A 23,470-nucleotide genomic window follows, 5' to 3' on the forward strand; every position below is an offset into this window, starting at 1 on the left:
ATTGAGCTTAAAATTTATTGTGTTACAACTTAAGGATCATTCAATGCTCACTATTACGGAAGATTATTTTTTTTCCTCGCGTAATTCATTCTAAATACTTCAAATCAAATTAACTTAATAAAAAAATCAGATATATGAAAAAATCCGATCAAAACCCAAACCTACCTCGAATACATATTTCATATATTTTAAAATTAATAAAAAATATTCAAATCCCATTTAAGATGGTTACTAAGTCTGGGATCAATAAAAATAAAATAATAAAATCCACGTCATCCATTTTAAGAAGCGTGTGAGAGAGTTGACATAATCCCTGACAGCTTTCAGGGGTGACTGTGTCCGTCTAATAGCTGACCGTTGAGATATTTCCCTGTTGCGTGTCGAAGGAATACTATATTTGTTGGCGATCGTACGGTAAAGACGAGGATCCGGTACGATGTGAGACAAGATAGGCCGTCTCTTCCGTCTCTTCCGACACTTCTCGCCCCAAGTCGTGACCCACTTGTTCTCTCACGACGCACACGAACAAACTAGAACGAGTCGAAACGATGCAACCAATTGGAACCCGACAACGTGGCGCGCTCTTTACCACCGGTTTCCATAAAACCGCCTCCTTCCTCGTCGAGTACTCGCCATCCCTCTCGCTCGATCTTTTTGGGTCGATCGATCGAGAGCGAGATGGGGAGGGGGAGAGTGCAGCTGAAGCGGATCGAGAACAAGATCAACCGCCAGGTGACCTTCTCCAAGCGCCGATCGGGGCTGCTGAAGAAGGCTCACGAGATCTCCGTCCTCTGCGATGCCGAGGTCGCCCTCATCATTTTCTCCGCCGAGGGCAAGCTCTATGAGTACGCCAGCAACTCCTGGTGCGGCTCCTCTCCCCTTGCACTTTCTCCTATCGCCTCTTCTTAGTTTTCCGAGTTCGATTCTGGAGTGCTTCGTTTCCTGTCATCGTCGCCGATGCTACAACATAAGTTGCATCTCCTAAAGATTTTGAAGCAACATCGGATGAAAAATGAGTGAGGATTTAGATTCAGCTTATGTGAACACCGCGCCATCCAGTCTGTTTCGTGTTCTTGAACCATACTGCTATGGTTTGATGAGGGACATGAACTAAATCGGTACTCGTAACCCTTGGTTTGTTCTTTCCTGTTTCGGGGAGAGTGCGACCACAATTAGAGAGTTGATCGGATGGCGATTACGGCTGTCAATTAGATTTACTACAATTCATTATGAAGCTGATTCCTAGTGAGTCCTCAGATCATTCTCCTGCCTTGTTCAAGCGGTTCTAGGGTTTCTATTCCTTGGTGTTCTTATTCTTTTTCTTGCTCCTATAAGTATCATTATCTGTTTAGAGATAGTTGAAAATAATTAAGTCTCAGTAACTTGTAGTATGTAATCTTGTACTTATTGTTTTGTTTTCCCCTCGAAGAAAAGGCTTCTTGAAGCTTCAACTAATCTCTCTAGCGGACACGGGTTGTGTAGCGTACCCTTCTGGTACAAGTCCGTAAGATGAATGTTACATGTATAGCCAAATCACCTCTTAGGCATTAATAGATTATTAATTATATTGTTTTGCTGTTTATATCAGAATTATGAAGTATTGAATTTAGATGGAGGGCGAAGTTTTCCTCTAATATCAGTGTGTTTGTTGTTTCTTTTGCAATTTTAAATTGTGATAAAGAATGTGTACATGAGGTTATTTCTAGTTATTCATAAACCTTTCTTCATCTTTTGTCATTTGAGAGAAAGTAATCGCTTAACATCCACCATTCCTTCTATAAGGATGGCAAATCTTTTCTTAGTATGGAAAGATTAAGTTTAAACTATGACGCTAGTTTACTTTGAAGCTACTTCAGACAGTCAGAAATGTAGTGCAGGTTCCAAACCCTACGAACACATAAATGTAACCCATTGACCTAACCATGCCCTTGTTGCATTTTATATACCTCTTTTATTAGGACCAGCCTTTTCCATTTCCTAGATGATTGCTCTCAGGATGGTTTATATATATGTATGACTTGACTTAATGATTGTCTATGAGGATATTGTGAATAATTTCAGATATTTACTGCCAAATCTACCAGGAGGCGAGGGTAAAACAAAAGAAGATATGCACCTTTAAAGTCTCATCGATGGATGAAACTGCATACTTGTGCATTATGTTTTTTTCCTTCAATGTTATTATCCTCTAATTCACAACACGTCTCCAGCAGCTGAAATTGGAAATTTATTCCATTTTTTTTTTAATTTTAATGATTATCTCCACATATGAAAAATCGAATACATAGATTGTCTACAAAATTTTATTGGCGTTCCTTCCTTGAAAAGATAAACTACCTAAATTCATGTTTGATGCACTTTGGAAAAGATCCTTGAGGAATAATAATATTGTTTGTTATGCAGCATGGAAAAGATCCTTGAACGTTACGAACGTTACTGCTACGCTGAAAAGGCAATTGCTTGCTCAGATCCTGGACCTCAGGTGCGAGGATGACAAACTCATATGCATCCTACAGCTGACAATACACATCTAATCCAAATTTTGTGCCTGATTCTGGGCACTTAATGATAGTATGCTAAGCATTATGCTTTCTTCTGCGTTGTTTATGATGTTTTTAGTTTAATACTAGTGCTGCTATTACAGTAGGATTATTTCGAATATGATAGCTCACAGTTTCCTCACTTTATAGGACAAATAATGTGACAAAAACTCAACCCTCTTTTTTACAGAAGTGTTCAATAGTATATATTCTAACACATGAAGCTTTTGCAAATTCTGACCGTGAACCTTCGGACCAAAATCTTCTAATGTAAAAAAGGAGAAAGAAAAGCAGAAAATGCTAAATAAAATGGAAATATTAGAGTTTCTCTCTCAGAGCGCTATACCTAAAGTATGCAATCGTTTGTCAATATATAAAAGACACTTGAGTCTAGCTCCATGTGTTTCAGTGCTGATAAAAAATAATAATCATATCATTCCCCATTGTGCTTGGAGTAAGGCTTTGTCTGTATGAGAGCATAAAGTTCATCTGGAGACCTTAATCATTATTGCTTATTTAAAAAATGATAAAGTGATACCTCAGATGATTTTTTTTTTTTTTATCCTTGAGAATGCATTGCATATAAGAAGCAAGCTGTGGGTTGCGTTGGGTGCTGTGAACGTCTTTTGTCATAAGCGAACACATAATACAATAGGATGCTTTAGTTGCATGAAGCGTCTTAGTTGCTCTTTTCTCCTGAGAAAATGTATCATGTGCAAGAGGCATATTAGGTGCTTTAAATATTTTTGTTAATCATGAAGTGTGGAACCTATTTTGATAGTCTTAGTCAGGGGAGGGGTTGATTAGATGATACTTATGTTGGTGATTTTTCGACTTTAGATGAGAGGGGAAAGGTTTTGGTCTCATCTCTAGGATCAAGCTATTGGTAGCTGGTGTTGGCTTCTTCGATAATGAGACTGACATCCAGCCACATGGATTGTTTTTTAGTTCTCGATTCTATTGACCTTTGGGATCTTTTTAGGGACATGTGATAGATTGAAACCTAAACCTAATATCTATTCAACGTTATGTTATAAACCAAAAGGATATTGAGCACAATCGAAAATGTAATTCCGAATATGGCATATAGATCCATCATCCCGAGTAGGAGATGGAATTACAAGTGAATCATATCAAAATTTATCATTGGATTAACATAGTTGTCAATCAAGCTTGTCTTATGAAAGATAATAAGATAAATGATGTAGGCCAAGTTATATGTATCAAGCATTATCCTTTTCAATAAAATGTTTAGGATTTAGATCGACATAACTATGACATTAGGTCAGGGTATCCGACCTCCTATGTTAAAGTTTTTTATGGGCCTTCGTTGAGTCGATGTCTTTTTTTCAATGTTACCTCGAGTATATGCCTTTTTGGTAGAAGAATTGTCCCTCGCAAGGTTGGTCTATAGATGATTATATCGATTTATATTTTAATGGGATTCTAAGATTGGAAAGAAGGATAGTGTTGCTTTTGAATATACTTTCCAAAGTGTTATTATGTTCTTTAATTTATATTTATATTATCTTATTGGCATGGACTTCAACGAGGTTCTTTTTGAAGTTTTCTTTCTTTGATCTGAAGGAAGATCTTTGTCTCAAAGGTGTTGAAAGAGAGTAAAATCCATTCTTGGGTGTAGGTTTCTTAGAGAATCTTCCTCCACGAGATGGTGGTTGAGGTTGGTAATGCTTATTCTCCTTTGGATGTTGCTTTACGTCCATGTCTTTCTTTCTCGATAGGAGAGTCTCAACAATATATATTTATTTGCTTTCTATAATAGTGCAAGGAGCTTTCTTCAAGATCGACTAAAGAAATCTAGATGATTTAAGGTTATTGATGAAAGCGTGGGTCAACATGGATAAATTTGGGTTGGCCACTTGAGAAGTTTTATTGTTGAATCTTATGAGGTAGTTGGTTAAGGATTTATCCTCATCTTATCGAATGATCAACAGCATTGCTGCTTCATCGAACATTGATTGCTAATGAAATGAAGGTCAAGCTCTTTTGCCGATTTTTCAAATGATATTATTGAGGCAGGAACAAGGTGGTTACTGTTTTTGAAATATGTGTAACACAAAACTGACATTTGGTTTCAGTTATATATAATGTAAACAAAATATGTATTTGTCCATGCTACTAAATATTCATTGTGATAACAAAATCTGTGACTGATCTTTTGCTTAATGGTACGTAGGGCAACTGGTACAGAGAATATGCCAAACTTAAGGCTAAGTTTGAGGTTTTGCATAGAAGCCAAAGGTAACAAACTTTGCTCAGTCTTTGAGTTGAATGCACGACGACATGCTGATATCCTGATTTCAGGCATCTCATGGGAGAACAACTTGACTCATTGACCGTCAAAGAACTCCAACAATTAGAACATCAGCTTGAAACTTCTATGAAGCAAATTAGATCAAGAAAGGTAATAAAGCTCATTATTCAAAACAGAATAGGCATGCAATATTTTCTGCAGGGACGATGCACAATGCTCACAGTTGCTCACGGAGCTTCTTCCTTGTGCAGACACAAATAATGCTCGACTTTGTAGCTGAGCTCCAAATAAAGGTAATCTCCGAAAGTTCTAAGAGAGTGTGAATGGAACTTATTATTGCTGCATTGTATCTGTTGATGATGCATTAGGTATCTTTAAAAAGCATTTAGTACATTTAGTTTCTCCAACCATATATTACAAAAAGTTCAGCGGTGATCAGCAACAGTATCCATGCTTGAATTTTCATTAGCACGATCATCATATGTCAGATTTTGTGTTAGCTTATAAAAGATGTTCACTGTTTTTTGATGAAAAGCAACATGTTAACAACTTTTTGGAATGAACTGTATTATGATTTTGGAACCATCATCCACATGCAATGAAAAATTTTCATTCCGTGCGGAATATATAACATCATATGAAGGTTAAATACCTTTATGGTACTCAACTTTTATGTTGAATACCTTTATGGTTTCTTCCATCCTATCTTTGGAAGCAAGGGTTGTAGCAGCACAAAATCAATAAATTCCTTTCACAGTGACATGCAGTTTCATATTATTATGCTAAAGTCATTTTCGTTAAATTTTAAAAAATAATTCTTATTGCTTATCCTAGAGGAAAACTATGTCGTAACAAATCAACCGTAGCAAGTGCTTGTCAAACCAAAAAGAGATCTATCTTAAGCCAAATAGGGAATGCTACACAAAGGATTTGTTGAATCTCGTATTTTGATGATGAAACTACTTGATATATGTTTATGATTTAATCTGCGTTTTGAGTGACGCAGGATGCTTCGATCAGGATGAGACAATTAAAGCAGGAAAATCATGTTGTGCCGAAGGAACATGTCAGAAGATTGGACGTCGGGCTGGTAGATCGGTCGACGTATCGACAGAAGGCTCCGGGCAGTGGACTCGGGCATCGGGCCAAGAAGAGCGGTTATTGTGCCAAGGATATCGGAGTTGCGGAGTCAACTGACCGATTGGGCAATAGGCCGCAGGAGAGGACGATGCGCCGAAGAATCAGACGAAGCGTCGAGGGACCAATGACATGCCGGAGAACTTGGTTAATTGCTTAGGATTAATTGTCTCGATCGAAGTTTTGTTTTAAGTGTGCAGGATTAACTACGATGAAAGTTAGACAAGCAGCAGGAGTTGCGCCGGAGTCAAGATCATGATCACGTTGGGAGTTCGAGAGTTCGACGGAAGTTCGGACGGTCGTCGGAGGTTCTGCGAGAACAGATCCGAGAAGTCCAGAAGCTTGCCAAGCGAAGCTCGTCGGAACTCGCCAAGTGGATCGTCGCAAAGTCCAGGAGTTTGCCGGAAGTCCGCAGAAGAATCACCGAGGGTTCATCGGATGATCGACGGAAGTTCGCCGGAAACTTGCCGGAAGAAGCGATTGACGCATCGGAGCAAAGCTGCAGAAATTGTCTTAGATTTAATCGTAGTTAGCATGTTGATTAAGTTGGAAAATGGGAGGTGATCCCATTAGCTTAATCTTGGGGCAATTGGGCCCCTGAAAAGATTGAAATTGGGCCGAATGGAGCTAACCATTCGGACCCTGATTGCACCAGGAGGTGCAACCGCCTAGGCCAGGAGGTGGCACCGCCTGGGCTAAGTCTCCCAGCGAGACTGGGCGGTGCAACCGCCCCAGTCAAGAGGTTCAACCGCCTGAGCTCAGTCTTCGAGCTAGACTGGGCGGTGCAACCTCCCTGACAGAGAGGTAGCACCGCCTGAGCTCGGTCTTCGAGCTCTGGCAGAGAGGTGCAACTGCCTCAGTCAAGAGGTGGCACCGCCTGGGGCTTAGTCTTCGAGCCAGACTCAGGCGGTGCAACCGCCCCTGACAAAGAGGTGCAACCGCCTGGGCTCAGTCTCCGAGCTCTGCCATGCGATGCAACCTCTCCAGTCAGGAGGTGCAACCGCCTGATCTCGGAATTTCGGGATTTGATCGTTTTGAGCTCCAAATTTGAATTGGGTTGGGGCCTATAAATACCCCACCCATTCAGCACAGAAAGAGCAAGAGACAGACCTACACCGAAATCTTGATTCTTTCTGTGATTCTAAGAGCTCAAAATTGTTGTAAAGCCTTTGAGTCTCCTCCTTCTGTTCTTTAAGCTTCTGAATTGTAAAAGTGAGGAGAGAAAGGTTCTGTAAGGGTTGTCTCCTGAGCCCATCAAAAGGAGTGAAACTGTAAAAGGGCAGTTGGCCTTCGCCCATTGAAGGAAGGCAGCTAGTTGACGTCGGTGACCTCGTCGGAGGAGGAAGCCAAAAGTGAGTAGGTCAAGACTGACCGAACCACTCTAAATCTCTGGTTTGCTTTTATTTCGAGTACCTTATCATTACTGCAAACCTCCTACATAACTACTGCTCTCTGTGCCTTTACGAATAAGTTCTAAGTGCTGATCTTTTCGAATATGCATTCAGACGTAAATCTGTGTTTTTCGTACGATCAGCTTACGTTTGTGTTTTGATTCTGCAAAACTGTCTTCTGCGCTTTTATGAACTAGCTTCTAAGTTTAGATCCCTTTGAAACTGTTTTAGACGCAAACTACGTTTAGACGTAAAACTGCGTTTAAACGTAAACTGCGCAAACTGTGTTTAAACATAAAATTATGTTTTAGACGTAAACTTCTTTTAAACGTAAAACTACGTTTAGACGTAAAACTACGTTTAGACGCAAACTGCGTTTAGACGTAAAACTACGTTTAGACGTAAACTGAGTTTAGACGCAAAACTGTGTTTAGACGCAAACTGCGCAAACTGTGTTTAGACATAAAACTATGTTTTAGACGTAAACTACTTTTAGACGCAAACTGCGTTTAGACGTAAAACTGCGTTTAGACGCAAACTGAGTTTAGACGCAAACTGCGTTTAGACGCAAACTGCGTAAACTGCGCTTAATCTTAAGATCGACTTTTACATCGAAATCGCTTTTATTGAACAAACGCAGCTTTCGTTTTTAATCGCTGAAAGATTTCCGCTGCACTAATTCACCCCCCCCCCCCCTCTTAGTGCTCTCGATCCTAACAATTGGTATCAGAGCAGGGTATTTCTCATTTCGGATTTACACCCGAGAGAAATGGCTCTTCAAGAGGGCTTTTCGGTCTTTCGTCCATCGTTCTTTAACGGATTGGACTTTACTTATTGGAAAACTCGAATGAGAGTTTTCTTGATTTCTCTAAATCTGGATTTATGGAATATCGTTGAAAATAGTTTTCAACTTCCCTCTAAACCGACGAACAAATGGTCGGATTTGGAGAAGAAGTATTTCTCTTTAAACGCAAAGGCTATGAATGCCTTATTTTGCGCTTTGGACAAAAATGAGTTCAATCGGATTTCTACATGCGAAACAGCTTTTGACATTTGGCGAACACTTGAAATCACGCACGAAGGAACTAGTAGTGTCAAAGATTCGAAAGTTAACTTTTTATTGTATGATTTCGAGCTTTTTCGAATGCAACCAAGCGAGACTATAGGCGACATGTACACCCGTTTCACGGATGTCGTCAATAGTTTAAGAGCTCTTGGAAAATGTTTTTCGGACTTTGAACTCGTAAACAAGATTTTGCGTTCTCTTTCTAAGAAGTGGGATTCAAAAGTAACTGCAATACAAGAAGCTAAAAACCTAAACAACTTACCACTTGAAGAACTAATTGGTTCATTGATGACATATGAAATGGTGCACAATGCACATGATGAGGACAATGATGAACAAAACAACCTTCCAAAGAACAGGAAGGATTTGGGACATAGAACATTTGAAGACCACTCGAGCATAAGCTCAAGTGATGGTGAACTTAAACTACAAATGAAACGAAAATTAAAAAGCAAAAAGAATCGAACTACTTGCTTTAAACGCAAGAAGAAGAACAAAAATTGGGGTGAATCGAGCTCCTCCGAAGAAGAGAAAGTCAACAAAAGCAAGGCGGCAAACTACGCCTTAACAGCCTACAATGATGAGGTAATCGAAATCCCCCTAATTTATTTTGAAATTACTTGATGCTTTCATGATGTATTTTTCTCTTTTAGTTTAGAATTAATTTTCTTAAAAATTACATGTTAAAAAAAAAATTATTATGATCATACTAAGTAATTTCGAAAATGATAATATTACATATTTTATGATAAACAAATAAAATGACCTTGATTGAAAATATGAAATCATGGTTAAGAAGTAATAATGTGTATTACGTTGATTTCCATTGTTATTTCTCGTTTTTTATTAAAGATCATGTTTGTTTTGAAGAAATGCATAATGATGAAATTAAATATTTTGATTAACAATTTTATGCATGAGATTTTAAGCCGATGATAAGCATGTGTTATTCTCATGAGTATATTTGAAAAACTATGGCAAAAATGTGCTCGAATGCATGAACGTGTTAAGATTATTTTTCGGACATTCTTGATTCAATGTTCAAAACACTTAATTGCCATGATGATTTTACACTATAACATGTTGGAAATTATATGTTTTGGATACATAAATTTTTATGATCATGAGCATGTTTTATCTTCATAATTGAACTTGAAAATCTATAGCAAAATCTTATCCGAATGCATGAAAGTACTAATTTCATTTTCGGATTCACTTAACAATTGGTATCCTAACAATCGGATTTTCTCATACACTTATGAAAAATATTTTTCTAAAATGGATTTGATGAAATGATTCCTGCTTATAAATTCCATCTTGAAATATGAATGATAGTGTCTTTGCTTGCAAAGATTTGTTTCACATACATATCTCCTATGATTCATGTGCAGAAAAAGAATTTATAAATCATAATACAATGAGATTTCTTATGCAAAAATAAAGTGCTTTTGTGATTCTTTGCTAAAGAGAATAATTATTAAAATCATGATCTTGATAATTATAACATGAAGCTCTTTATAAATCAAGATCGTTCATTATGCTCCCTACATTTATCAAAAAGGAGTTCTTCAAATGAAATGCAACTTGTCTTTAGATTTCATGATATTTTATGAATTTCGAAATTAATTTTAATGACTTGATTATGAGTTTCAAGTTGACGATTTGATTTGAATAAGTTATGTCTAAATCATAATCATGATCTTGCAAAATTGAAATCACAAATAATATCTTTTGGTATTCATAAATTGATACTCACAATATGAAAGTATTGGTATTCATGACTTGATTTTGATTGAAACATTACATGCTTAAATTAATCATTCTTCTATGTTTCAAAAATTCTTTAAATGCCTTATGTGATGACTGAAAATTAATTTGCTTTATGATGAATCACGAATTATGACTTGATCTATGATATTGAAATATTTTAATCATGATTCTTGGTTATATAATTACTTTGCCCTATTAAAAGGATTTGTTGAATGGATCATGTCCTTCTTAAACTTTCTTGATATCATGACAAGATTTTGTAATATGGCCTATATAATAATTAAAAATTTTTGGTCATTGATTTCTCCCTTCTTTTCGACAAAAACAAAGGGGAGAAAGCTTTTGCTAATTAGAACATGCAAAGAAAAGCAAGTGCAATCTTGCACATGAAGCAAGTGTTGAATTGCCATGATTGAACCTAAGAATCTTGCTATGCTTTTGTGCTTATATGTTGTGATGAAAATATAGCTTCATGTTATAAAAACTTGCATATATTTTAAAATAGCTAGAGCTACTTCTCCTTTTGTTGATGATAAAGGGGGAGAAATATATGAATTGATACTATAAGTGCCATATTTAAATTTTCATCATGTTAAGATATCAAGAACTTGCATCGTAATTCTACTTGATGATATCTTGTCATGTGATGAAATGCTACGATTTGTTGCTAAAATGATGCATGCAATACTTATGCTTTCTACGTAATGTATTGCATATGATATGAACCGATTAAAATTGCCTTGATTTGAATTCAAGGTTTATCTCAATTATGGAATTTTGAAATAAAAATGATTACTCACCTTTGTCATGATTTAGAAATTGACAGAAAGGGTTTTCCCTTCTTTTTGACAATGACTAACGAGGAGATAACTTGCATGCACAATTCAAGAAGAAAGCAAATTTTCACTTCTCAAAAGAGAAGAAATTGCTATCTTGAACATCTTAAGAAACAAAAAGAACAAAGGTGCTATCTTGCCTATCTCAAGAAGCAAAACATGCTAACTTGCGCATCTAGCAAAGTGGACAAAATTTTCATATTTCAAGAAGCAAGAGTTGCCTTCTTAAACATCTCTAATTTGCTAGCTTGCATGATGTAGAACTTGCTATCTTGAACATCTCTAATTTTCATACCAAGTGCTATCTTGTATGCTATAAAACTTGCATATCTAAAACTTGATAGCTTGAATATTCTAAGCATGATTCAACACTTGCTATATTTTCTAGCAAACTTGCATGATGATAAAACTTGATATTATGTTTTTCATGCAATGAGTTGAACCAATATCACAAACAATTGATTGTGGTACTTCTCCTTTTTGTTGATGACAAAGGGGGAGAAGTATGTTGATGAAAGTATGTTGATGACATGACATGTGATACATAAGTTTATGCATATGTTCATGTTGACGTGTTGCAAGTATTCATGATGAATATTGCAATGACTTGAATTCAGTTTGAATTCAAGGTTCTATCAATATGGCATATTGATAGGGGGAGTTTGTTTAAACTCCGGGAGTTAAGTTTAACTCCGTCATCAAGTGGTTGTCATCATAAAAAAGGGGGAGATTGTTGAATCTAGTATTTTGATGATGAAACTACTTGATATATGTTTATGATTTAATCTGCGTTTTGAGTGACGCAGGATGCTTCGATCAGGATGAGACAATTAAAGCAGGAAAATCATGTTGTGCCGAAGGAACATGTCAGAAGATTGGATGTCGGGCCGGTAGATCGGTCGACGTATCGACAGAAGGCTCTGGGCAATGGACTCGGGCATCGGGCCAAGAAGAGCGGTTATTGTGCCAAGGATATCGGAGTTGCGGAGTCAACTGACCGATTGGGCAATAGGCCGCAGGAGAGGACGATGCGCCGAAGAATCAGACGAAGCGTCGAGGGACCAATGACATTCCGGAAAACTTGGTTAATTGCTTAGGATTAATTGTCTCGATCGAAGTTTTGTTTTAAGTGTGCAGGATTAACTACGATGAAAGTTAGACAAGCAGCAGGAGTTGCGCCGGAGTCAAGATCATGATCACGTTGGGAGTTCGAGAGTTCGACGGAAGTTCGGATGGTCGTCGGAGGTTCTGCGAGAACATATCCGAGAAGTCCAGAAGCTTGCCAAGTGAAGCTCGTCGGAACTCGCCAAGTGGATCGTCGCAAAGTCCAGGAGTTTGCCGGAAGTCCGCAGAAGAATCACCGAGGGTTCATCGGATGATCGACGGAAGTTCGCCGGAAACTCGCCGGAAGAAGCGATTGACGCATCGGAGCAAAGCTACAGAAATTGTCTTAGATTTAATTGTAGTTAGCACGTTGATTAAGTTGGAAAATGGGAGGTGATCCCATTAGCTTAATCTTGGGGCAATTGGGCCCCTGAAAAGATTGAAATTGGGCCGAATGGAGCTAACCATTCGGACCCTGATTGCACCAGGAGGTGCAACCGCCTAGGCCAGGAGGTGGCACCGCCTGGGCTAAGTCTCCCAACGAAGCCAGGAGGTGCAACCGCCTGAGCTCAGTCTTCGAGCTAGACTGGGCGGTGCAACCTCCCTAACAGAGAGGTAGCACAGCCTGAGCTCGGTCTTCGAGCTCTGGCAGAGAGATGCAACCGCCTCAGTCAAGAGGTGGCACCGCCTGGGGCTCAGTCTCCGAGCCAGACTCAGGCGGTGCAACCGCCCCTGACAGAGAGGTGCAACCGCCTGGGCCCAGTCTCCGAGCTCTGCCAGGCGATGCAACCTCTCCAGTCAGGAGGTGCAACCGCCTGATCCCGGAATTCCGGGATTTGATCGTTTTGAGCTCCAAATTTGAATTGGGTTGGGGCCTATAAATACCCCACTCATTCAGCACAGAAAGAGCAAGAGACAGACCTACACCGAAATCTTGATTCTTTCTGTGATTCTAAGAGCTCAAAATTATTGTAAAGCCTTTGAGTCTCCTCCTTCTGTTCTTTAAGCTTCTGAATTGTAAAAGTGAGGAGAGAAAGGTTCTGTAAGGGTTGTCTCCTGAGCCCATCAAAAGGAGTGAAACTGTAAAAGGGCAGTTGACCTTCGCCCATTGAAGGAAGGCAGCTAGTTGACGTCAGTGACCTCGTCGGAGGAGGAAGCCAAAAGTGGAGTAGGTCAAGACTGACCGAACCACTCTAAATCTCTGGTTTGCTTTTATTTTGAGTACCTTATCATTACTGCAAACTTCCTACATAACTACTGCTCTCTGCGCCTTTACGAATAAGTTCTAAGTGCTGATCTTTTCGAATATGCATTCAGACGTAAATCTGTGTTTTTCGTACGATCAGCTTACGTTTGTGTTTTGATTCTGCAAAACTGTCTTCTGCGCTTTTATGAACTAGCTTCTAAGTTTAGATCTCTTTGAAACTATTTTAGACGCAAACTACGTTTAGACGTAAAACTGCGTTTAGACGTAAAACTGCATTTAAACGTAAACTGCGCAAACTGTGTTTAAACATAAAACTGTGTTTTAGACGTAAACTTCTTTTAAACGTAAAACTACGTTTAGACGTAAAACTGCGTTTAGACGCAAACTACGTTTAGACGTAAAACTGTGTTTAGACGTAAACTGAGTTTAGACGCAAAACTGTGTTTAGACGCAAACTGCGCAAACTGTGTTTAGACATAAAACTGTGTTTTAGACGTAAACTACTTTTAGACGCAAACTGCGTTTAGACGCAAACTGAGTTTAGACGCAAACTGCGTTTAGACGCAAACTGCGTAAACTGCGCTTAATCTTAAGATCGACTTTTACATCGAAATCGCTTTTATTGAACAAACGCAGCTTTCGTTTTTAATCGCTGAAAGATTTCCGCTGCACTAATTCACCCCCCCCCCCCCCTCTTAGTGCTCTCGATCCTAACAGGATTAACTTTCACATCATTGTAACAACTTGGGAGAAATTGACATGGAGCCAGATAGCTTGCCCCTATAATTACAAATAATGCTAGTAACGAGTCATTCCAACGGTAAAGAGCAAAGTATCAAGTGATGAAGATATATATATATATATATTGGAAAATTACAAAAATATAGAAAAATGGTTGCCTATGAACGGCTATTTGAGATGGTTGTTTGTTATTTCTACTCTTATCGTTTGGGCTTGTGCATGATCCATGGTTTTTTTTTTTTTCCCTACTGACACGTTCTTGTGCACAGGAGAAGTCACTGCGGGAGCAAAACAAGATATTGGAGGAGGAGGTCAGCTACTGTTATCATCTCTTCCGTGTGAATAAAATTTCCAAGTGATAATGCATTCATCTATATTATCGTCTGAAGCAGCTGATGGAGAAGCAGAAGCTCATGGCTCCGTCCCACCAAGCACAGAGGCAACAGCAAAACCAGCTCCCATCAAGCTCGTCTTCACCGCCCTCATTTCCGATAGCCGGATTGATAGCTGAATCCAACCCTATTCTAAGCATCGGGTACCTCCTGAAGGCACGGATTTGCCTTTCTGAATTGCTCTGAGACTTTTTGTCACCGATTACTACATCCATGATGCAGAACTTTCCGAGGAAGGGGATCAGTGGATAGCGAAGCAGCAGCACAAACCCAGGTACGAAACACCAGCAGCTTGTTGCCGCCAATGGATGCTTGGCCATCCGAATGGTTAACTTCCATGTGCAACCTGAAGCTGTAGGTTGTGAATGGTACGACGATGGTGTTAGGCTACTGCTTCCACAAGCATGCACTTGAATATGGTCAGTATATATTATTCTTAGGTGTCCTAGGCGTATATTATCAATCAGAGAATCCTAGGACAAGATGGTTATGCAATCATATAAGTGTGTCTCGTGCATCCAACTCCCGTGCTCTCACTCTTGCAGATGTACAGGAATATATATGGCCACCATAAACAGCCTGACATGGGCTTCACTTCAAATGTTTGTGTTTGTCTTCTAATCACATCAAGTATTTAGCAGAGTTGACTAACATCAGCCTTGATGTTGTTTTCTCGTGTATGCAGAAGTAGCCAATAAGCATCATTTATGTAATAATAAGATGATGCATGGCTATGATGTCGCTATATATCAGGGATGCTAGGCTCCATGGCATTCTTGTGTAAAAGGCAAAGGTTGGGATATTTGCAGCTGCCATATTTGCAATGGCAATTTAGGCTACAGTTTCATTATTTATTGTTATTATTTTACATTCTATGACTTGCTAATTAGCAAAAATAGTTATTACCGGAAAAAGTTCAAAGTGAAGTGTTGTCTCCGATGTCAGACAGGTGATGGTAGATTCACAAGCGACGGACATGGTGCTTTACCACAATACAATACGTGTTGGTGCAGTTAATGAGAAAAGATGTTACCGTATGTGCAGATTTGAATCAGATAAGATCAAGAAAGACTTGTGAGGTATGAATTGTTCAGTTTGATTGTTGCTTTTTTTATTCATTAAGAAGTCAATTCTTGAAACTGAAATCAGAAACGAAATACAAGCAAACTAATAATCTCGGCTCCGTTTATAATATACATAATTAATAATTATTGCAACATGGTCAGTTAAATATCATTTATAATATTTGTTATCATTGTTCTAAATATCTATGGCATCAGTATGCACCAATCGGCCTGATCTTGAATCAGAGAATTTTATCCAATTAACATCTAAAATCAAATTCCTTTCTATCTTCTGTTCCTCTTCTTCTTCTTGTCTACCGAAGTATCAAGATTTCAAATCATATTTAATACAATAAAAGGTGTCATTACTCATGATGATCCAGATAGGCTGATCATGAGTTACAGAAACTATTGGTGATCCAGGATGGATCAACATGAGCTTAAAATAACGTATTTCCCTATATTTGACAATGAAAGAAGGATTTTTTTATTTATTTTTTCTAATAGAGAAGAATTCGGGGCCTTGGAAGAAAATTGTTTATATGCAACTATACATTGAGTAATAGACTGATATAAGTCTTAAGATTCAACATTAATACTGCAAATTATCCATGCAAGCATGTCTAAGGCCCAATTTTTCTTTCTATGTTTCTGAATTAAGTAACTTGAAAAAAAAAATACAAAATAAAACAAGCATTTTAATCTCATGTTGACAGAATAAAAGTACGTTAAATCCACTTTTTCTTTCTCAGAAGAAAGAAACAACAAAATTAAAATGAGACGAAGTGTTATCTATCATTCATCTTTCGTTTAAACGTTGATCACATCTATGTGAGCGTTGCAGCTTCCATTGAGGGAATCGGGATTCACATTTCTTCGTTAAATTGCACCATCTACAAAAAGCCAAAGAAAAGGACAGAAATCAGAATAAGGCGTATCCAAAATTGATTTCAGCTACACTGTCAGATGTTGCTATCTATGTCACAACAACAATAACAGGTCACATAGTCCTAACTAATTAAGATGATACTAATTGTTTCACATTTTCTAACTATAAGATTTATAAATCTTCTTGGGACAGCGATTTTTCTTTATTTAATCTTCATCTATAATATCTAATTGTTCATAAATATCCAAACATTCTCTATATTCTCATTTCCGAGACGCCCACCACTCGGAATTAAAAAGCATCACTGAGAAGTTAACATACTTTATAATGAATCCTTGTTTTATTTCTTCAATCATTTTTGAACTTTTGTAGTTGTAATAAGTTGTTTGACCTCAAATGTCTCAACAACAGCATCTTACAGATCAGCATACATCTTAATACTCTACTGCCAGCATCTTACAGATCAGCATCACCCTTCTCTCCTCTCAAACCTGTAATCTGAATTGCCACACCTTGATTCATATTTGGAGGTTGGACATATGTCGAAAATCACTGTTAATGTATCATTCTTGAACTGTTCTAAATGTATAAGTTCCATGAACGAAATCATTTTGGTGATCATTCTTTTCTTCTCCCTAAATAGTGCCATGTCCATAATTGTTATGAGAAATAAAAAGGTGCTATAATCTGCATCAATTGTGTTCTACTTTATAATGACCATAGTTTGTATGTCACTGAATGACATCAGTGATGCCATTGAAAAGTCTTCTTGATTTCTTAAAGGAGATACCAGGAAGAATTGATGAATGAGACATGCCAGGCCAGTTAGTTGAAGTTATAATTCTAGTGCTAGCAAAGTAGCTGAACTGTAATGCCCTTCCGCCATTACAAAAACCTATATCTACTAGTCTGCAGGCAATGACTCCTCTGGTATGTGAGAACTTAGAAAGGTTCTAGTATACAATAACAAGCTAAGCTGTATTCTGCACTTTTTTTCCTACTTAATTCTGCCAAATCTACCTAAAACCACTATGCTATACACTAATTGAAATTAGAAACTGAATTTATAAGAGAGTCATAGACAATTGAGATGGACTGGATGAACAAACTTAGTTGAAATAAACAATAATTACAGTAGCACTTGGAAGAAGGGTTGTTACCTTGCTGCAGATTGGACAGGATTCACTTCTCTCCAACCATTCATATATACAGCTAAGGTGGTAAATGTGAGTGCACTTCAAAGGAATCCTTGGATTTTCATATGTGTACTCTGCAAAAAATAAAATAAAACAAGGACAACAAGAAGTGAAATCCAGGTCGAGCCTAATAATTTGTCAATTTTGGTGGTAAATGTGAGTGCACTTCAAAGTAATTCTTGGATTTTCATGTGTACTCTGCAAAAATAAAATAAGTACAACAAGAAGTTAAATCCGGGTGGAGCCTAATAATTTGTCAATTTTGGTGGTAAATGTGAGTGTACTTCAAAGTAATTCTTGGATTTTTGATATGTGTACTCTGCAAAAAAAAAAAAAAAAAACTAAGTACAAGAGGAAGCGAAATCCAGGTGGAGCCTAATAATTTGCTATTTTATTAGTATTTGGACAGTTCCGATGGTTGAAATGAAACTCATGATTGCTTTCTTTCCTTTAACACAATCTGCTGAACCTTACAATATAATCATCATAAACCTGTTGAATTAAGCAATAATGTACAAGGAGAATATAATCAGTTGAAGCTCAAAAGTGAAAAAAGCAGCTCGCCATGTACAAGTAGACTAAAAAAGACAGTCCAGTGTGCGAGGCTACTGCTAATGCAAGGTATGGGAAGGAACAATGCATGTAGCCTCACCTGTACAAGTAGAGAATGATAAGGATGAAGATTATAATATCTTACTTCCTGCAAGAACTTGATTGTTCTTGCTCAATTGCAAATCCAAATTTGTCTATGAAAAAATAATCTAATTGTACCTATGATCAACTTCCAATTTGCAGCACTAATATATGCAAAATTTATGTGACCGGCTGGTCCTAAGCAATATAAATTCATAGGGCCTTATCGATAAGAAATAGAAGATCTCAAGAACTCGTGACAAAATAGCTAAACAGTCATTAATATATCTATACATTTCCATTCAACGTACCCTCAAGGCATATTGGACACACATCTTCATCCTCAGATTCTGAATGCAGATATGTTATTCCAGTAGTCATTTCTGATAATGGCTGCTTCGATGAACTCTCCGGAGATGACATCATGGATCCTCCTTCATACTTGGATTCATTTAAATTCTCCATTAATTCTGTGTTCATATGAAAATCATATCTGAGTAATTGGGATTTTTCATGAAGAGGTATCGGACCCCTGGCACGCCGTAACACAAATCCATCATTTTGGCACTGTGAGTGAGAGCATCCAGGATCGGTGTGTGACAATGGCCTTGGAGAAGAAAGATCTGTATCATTTCTGGTATCGGTTTGCACCGAGGATGTAGAAGCTAGAGTGGTAGTCCCCTGCTCATCTGAAGGAGAAATATGTTCAATCTGCCGGAATCGTGGATGACGCTGCATAAAATACATATGTAAGTTACTGATTAATTTACCAAACAAATTGGCCATCAGTATAATCTCTCCCTTGATTAATACTGGGCAGATAATCTTCACATCAATTTGTTCAAACAAGAAAAGTAGTAACTTCAACCAGAGGTGATTAAGTTACTGAAAATTGGGAGTGATATCAAGAAATGTTGCACTAATTTCTAATATTTCCTAGTCAAAATGCACAATGTAACAAAGAAAAGTCTCTTAAAAAAGAAACACTATTAAAACATAAGCCAGTAAATGAGCTCCAGATGAGAAATTGGTCGAGCACATCCTCAAAATGAACTTGTTCACTCTCACAGTGACTCTACAGTGGTGGAGATTTTTCATTTTGTTACTGGATAATATATTCTAGTTAGTCATGTTGATTAGCAAGAGCCTGAATAATTAAACAGTTACCACGCTGATCAAGATATGTAGTGAGGTTTTTGTTTGATCATAAAGCTGGATTTGGCTAAAAGTAGGAGACCAAGAGAGCTCAATGCTCGAAACTATTAAACATTGTTCAGATCCAAGGACATTACTTTCAACTGAGGAAAGACCAAAGTCAATTCTGTGGAATTTTACCAATGCATCTATCAGAATTTGGTATCAGTTAAATAACATACAAGAAGTTGAGTTACATTGGTCCAACACAATTAAGCCAGTCACTCCCAACTTCCTGCATCCAACCTAAACCCCATGATTTGGGTCAAACATACCCAATCGGCATGATCGAATTCAACTAATCTTATAAAAAACAACACATTTCACCAGAACTCAGAATCTAGGAACATAAACTCATGGCAAACAAACATATGCGTAGAACTCAATTTGCAAGTGCTATTTTTAGCAATAGTTGAGATTGATTAGAATTTTATTGATTGCTTAACAAGAAAGCCTGACTTGAATTTACATGTCTGTGTTCAGTTTCCAGATGAGATAATCTAGCCTAGGAACAAAAATTTCCATGTCAAGATTGGCCAGATCGATAATGATAAGCCCAATTTCTCAGAACCAAGCAATCCCGACTGCAGAATTAGCCAAACTGGTCAAACCCACATGATTTCCAGGCTTCATGCTCCTTTAAGTTTCAGAGTCACTGGACCAACAATGACCAGACGAGAAGTGGAGATGGATGTAAGGAGGACAAGTAGAATAGAGAATGCAAGGGAAAGGAGAAAGGGAGGCACCAAATTATCGACTATGCAATCTATCTAAATTCACATAACCTTGATGATGCTTTGCGATGATGTATGGTGTTGGTATGTAAAAATATTATTTACTAAGCTCACTTTAAGCCCATGATCTATCTTTTTCGTCATACTTATCACATTAAATTATAGATTTTTATAGATGAAGCATATAACCCTGGAAAATTCCTATGCATAAGTTAATCAAATTATCTTTTTCATAATAGGCCCCTGAGGACATAGATTGTCAAGAAAATGCAAACAGACAAAGATTAAGCCACCATGTACATCTTGAAGTTTTACCGGTGAAGAAATCATAGTTCAGATACCTAATTATGACTTTTTTTTTGCAGCCAAATGGTTTATTTACATAGTTTTCAATTAGTCGAAGAAGTTCATAAAAACAATTTTTTGTGTGAAACAGGCAGTGTAATTTTTCATGAGAAGAAGACATGAACAAGAGAGCAAAAGAGTCATTCTTTTCTCACTCCCAAAGAAGTTATTCTGAAGGAATTACATGAAACATACCTTATTTTCAAGGAGATGAGTCAAGAATTCGAAACAGCTTACTCTCCAAGGAGCATGTTCACGCTCTTCCATGTTATCCTTCCAACGACCGAACAGCCCACCAATCCTTCCTCCTCTGTGTAATCTTCAAGAATTCTGCGCTTAAATTTACTACCTTGTGGAATCGAACAAACAAAGATGGTTCCTTTATCAGCATTAAAGTTCAACAAAATCTTAGAAAAAGAGACAACTTCTGCTCGGACGCCTTTCAAACTCCAATCTTCGCAAGATAAACTTACTACGAAAAAGAGCTATTAACTTCAACTTCTGCCAAAAGAAAAGAATCAAACAGACGAGAAAACATAACCAGTAACAAAGAAATCCATAGGATGTGCTTCGAAATTTCATCCGCGTGAATGCAACCAACGATAGACCACCAAAGAGACTGATTTGAGCGCAACTCAAACAAGTCCTTATAAATTCTTTGATTGCCAATCAATCCCACCAAAAAGGAAAAATAAAGTTAACGTTTTTATTTCCTTCCCGATACTTTCTTTCCTTCCTATGCTCACTACAAGAAAAACCGCACCTTTGAATCGTAATTGCAAAAAGAAAGGACTGCAGAATCTCCGACGGCGTCAATCAAGAATCCCATAGAAGAAAAGAGCCAAATCAGAGATGAAATAAGAGAGATTACAGGTAGAACGCGGAGCGAGTCCAGAAACCGAGTCGTTCTAGGAGAGAGGTTCTCGAACTGAGCCAAAGCTCTCACCCTTCTGTCTCTCCTATGGGAAGAGATGGGCGACGAGAGATGGGTGTATTGCACAGCAATTTAAATATAATTTCAATAGACTTTAATATATATATATATATATATATATATATATATATATATAGTAAAAACCATTTAATTCATGATTGAATTCGAGCTTTGTTGGTGATTCATATTTAATTAAGCATATTTGATTTAAAATAATAATTATTACTAATATGAGAATTTATATTGAAATAGATGATGAGTTTGGATTTCGATTGGATTCATTAGGAAAGTTATGGTATTGGAAAAACCTATTTTGGATAGAGAGATGGAGCACTATTTAGATTCCTATAATTTGATATATTGTCACAATTTTTTTTTTTTATTTAATGTGAAATCTATAAGGAACATTGTTTGGTATGGTGTGTTTACATGTGACAAATACATATAACTTCACATATATGCATATATAACTATCTACACATTAATCCTTTTTTTTTTGTCCCACTTTCGAGATATTCGATAATGTATTTAAGTTCATATTTAAAAATTATTTATCTTATTTAATATAATTAAAATTTATTTTTTAAAATCTTGAGCGTTGAGACATCCGATCGCAATCGATCGATTAGTTAGTGTATTTTTGCACGAGTGATACTTCTATAATATAAGTCAATATTTGAGCATTCTGTATCTTATTTAATGTAATTAAAATTTATTTTTATTAAAAAATCTTAAAAGTAACCTAATTGGTGGATGATGTGATGTTTGAGATGAACTATATTTTTTATAGTAAAAGAGAATTCCTATTGAACATATATCTATTGTATATGTGTGTGTATTTATAAATATTGGGACCAACATGTGGTTTCTAAACTTTCAAAGTATATATAGATAATTTGAATTTACCAAATATATTAATAAAATAAATATATTATAAATATATGAAATAAAATGAGTGATTTTCATTAAAATAAATATTTTTTAGATTTTTTTTATGGAGATGATGCCCCCTTTTTCAATTTCCAATTTAGTGCTCTTATTTTTCTCGAATATCCTAAATATCATTTTCCCCTTTCAATAAAACAATTCATATTCGCAGTCGATTTGCATAGTAGTATGGTTCAATCTATTTTCCAAGTTAAATCGATTAAATTGGTATACCCTATTTAACCTTCTTCCTTTTTCCTCCTCTCCTCTTGATTTCATATTCATTTTATATTTTAAGAAATAATATGTTGAACTCAATAAATAAAATTATATGTATATTCCTATAAAGAGTAATTTAAGAATTATCTAAAATCACATGCTATCTTCGAGAATAGTTTTTATTTTAAGAATTATCTTATATATTTATTAATTAATATTGCATGTAACACAAAAAATCATAAGAATTATCTTATTAACCTTTTTATAGTCTTCTCAACATAGTTAACTATTGAAACCAAGATATTCTTTTTTGACACTATTATTTTGATGTTGAAGTAATAATTATTTATATTTAATATTTATATTTGTAGGGATGAGTTTTTCAGCTTTGGGAGGATTTTAAAAATTTTAAAAAAATATATATATATATAATTTACACACTTTCTATTTAAATTTAAAGAAAGAATAATAGAATTTTCTTTTTAAAAAATTATATGTTGCTAAGAACACAAGTTGATCTTCCTACCATACAATACATATAAGAATATATTTTAATTATTACTAAGAATAAACATAGCATGTGTGACAACAAATCCATTAAATCCTCAAGCAAGTTTATATTAAGAACAAACCAACAAGTAGTAGTAGTTTCCTTCCACAAATGTCTACCAAAACTATTTGAGTCAATTGCCAATGGAAATTTTCCTTCTCTCCTCCTACACACCATTAATCATTCATCCATAGTTACATCTACAATGGAAATGGAAATGGAAATCTCATATTTTGATTTCAAAAATGGAAATAAATAAATAAATAATATATATATTTTTTGGGGGGAGTCTTTTTGTAGGAAAAAAGGCCCAATTGGAAGAATAC

General features: G+C 36.6%; 2 protein-coding genes across 6 annotated transcripts; one reads left to right on the plus strand and one right to left on the minus strand.

The window, feature by feature from the left end:
- The first annotated feature begins 615 nt into the window (after positions 1-615).
- On the plus strand, positions 616-15,385 carry LOC135586972 (truncated transcription factor CAULIFLOWER A-like). Of its 5 annotated transcripts, none has more exons than XR_010494737.1 (8): positions 616-863; positions 2,404-2,482; positions 4,738-4,802; positions 4,866-4,965; positions 5,067-5,108; positions 5,822-8,994; positions 14,337-14,378; positions 14,460-14,551. XR_010494737.1 is itself a non-coding variant. In XM_065141331.1 (8 exons), exons 1-8 carry the CDS (start codon positions 679-681, stop codon positions 14,815-14,817), a joined length of 792 nt encoding a protein of 263 aa, XP_064997403.1. In that variant the 5' UTR covers positions 619-678; the 3' UTR covers positions 14,818-15,060. The 5 variants fall into 5 exon arrangements, 2 of the variants coding, with proteins under 2 accessions (XP_064997403.1, XP_064997402.1); XM_065141331.1 differs by lacking the exon at positions 5,822-8,994 and adding an exon at positions 14,682-15,060 and having other exon boundaries at positions 619-863; positions 14,460-14,602; XR_010494736.1 differs by lacking the exons at positions 616-863; positions 2,404-2,482; positions 4,738-4,802; positions 4,866-4,965; positions 5,067-5,108 and adding exons at positions 14,682-14,878; positions 15,145-15,385 and having other exon boundaries at positions 6,190-8,994; positions 14,460-14,602.
- A 762-nt stretch (positions 15,386-16,147) lies between these two features.
- LOC135632670 (E3 ubiquitin-protein ligase At3g02290-like) lies at positions 16,148-21,467 on the minus strand. The gene is made up of 5 exons (XM_065141332.1): positions 21,386-21,467; positions 20,710-20,863; positions 18,553-18,973; positions 17,573-17,682; positions 16,148-16,416 (listed from the first exon to the last, which is right to left on the minus strand). The coding sequence occupies exons 2-5, from the start codon at positions 20,779-20,781 to the stop codon at positions 16,390-16,392; spliced, it is 630 nt and encodes a 209-aa protein (XP_064997404.1). The 5' UTR covers positions 20,782-20,863; positions 21,386-21,467; the 3' UTR covers positions 16,148-16,389.
- Between the last annotated feature and the right edge of the window lie 2,003 nt (positions 21,468-23,470).

The sequence above is a fragment of the Musa acuminata genome, chromosome BXJ3-3, assembly GCF_036884655.1.
Source record: "Musa acuminata AAA Group cultivar baxijiao chromosome BXJ3-3, Cavendish_Baxijiao_AAA, whole genome shotgun sequence".
Taxonomy (NCBI): domain Eukaryota; kingdom Viridiplantae; phylum Streptophyta; class Magnoliopsida; order Zingiberales; family Musaceae; genus Musa; species Musa acuminata.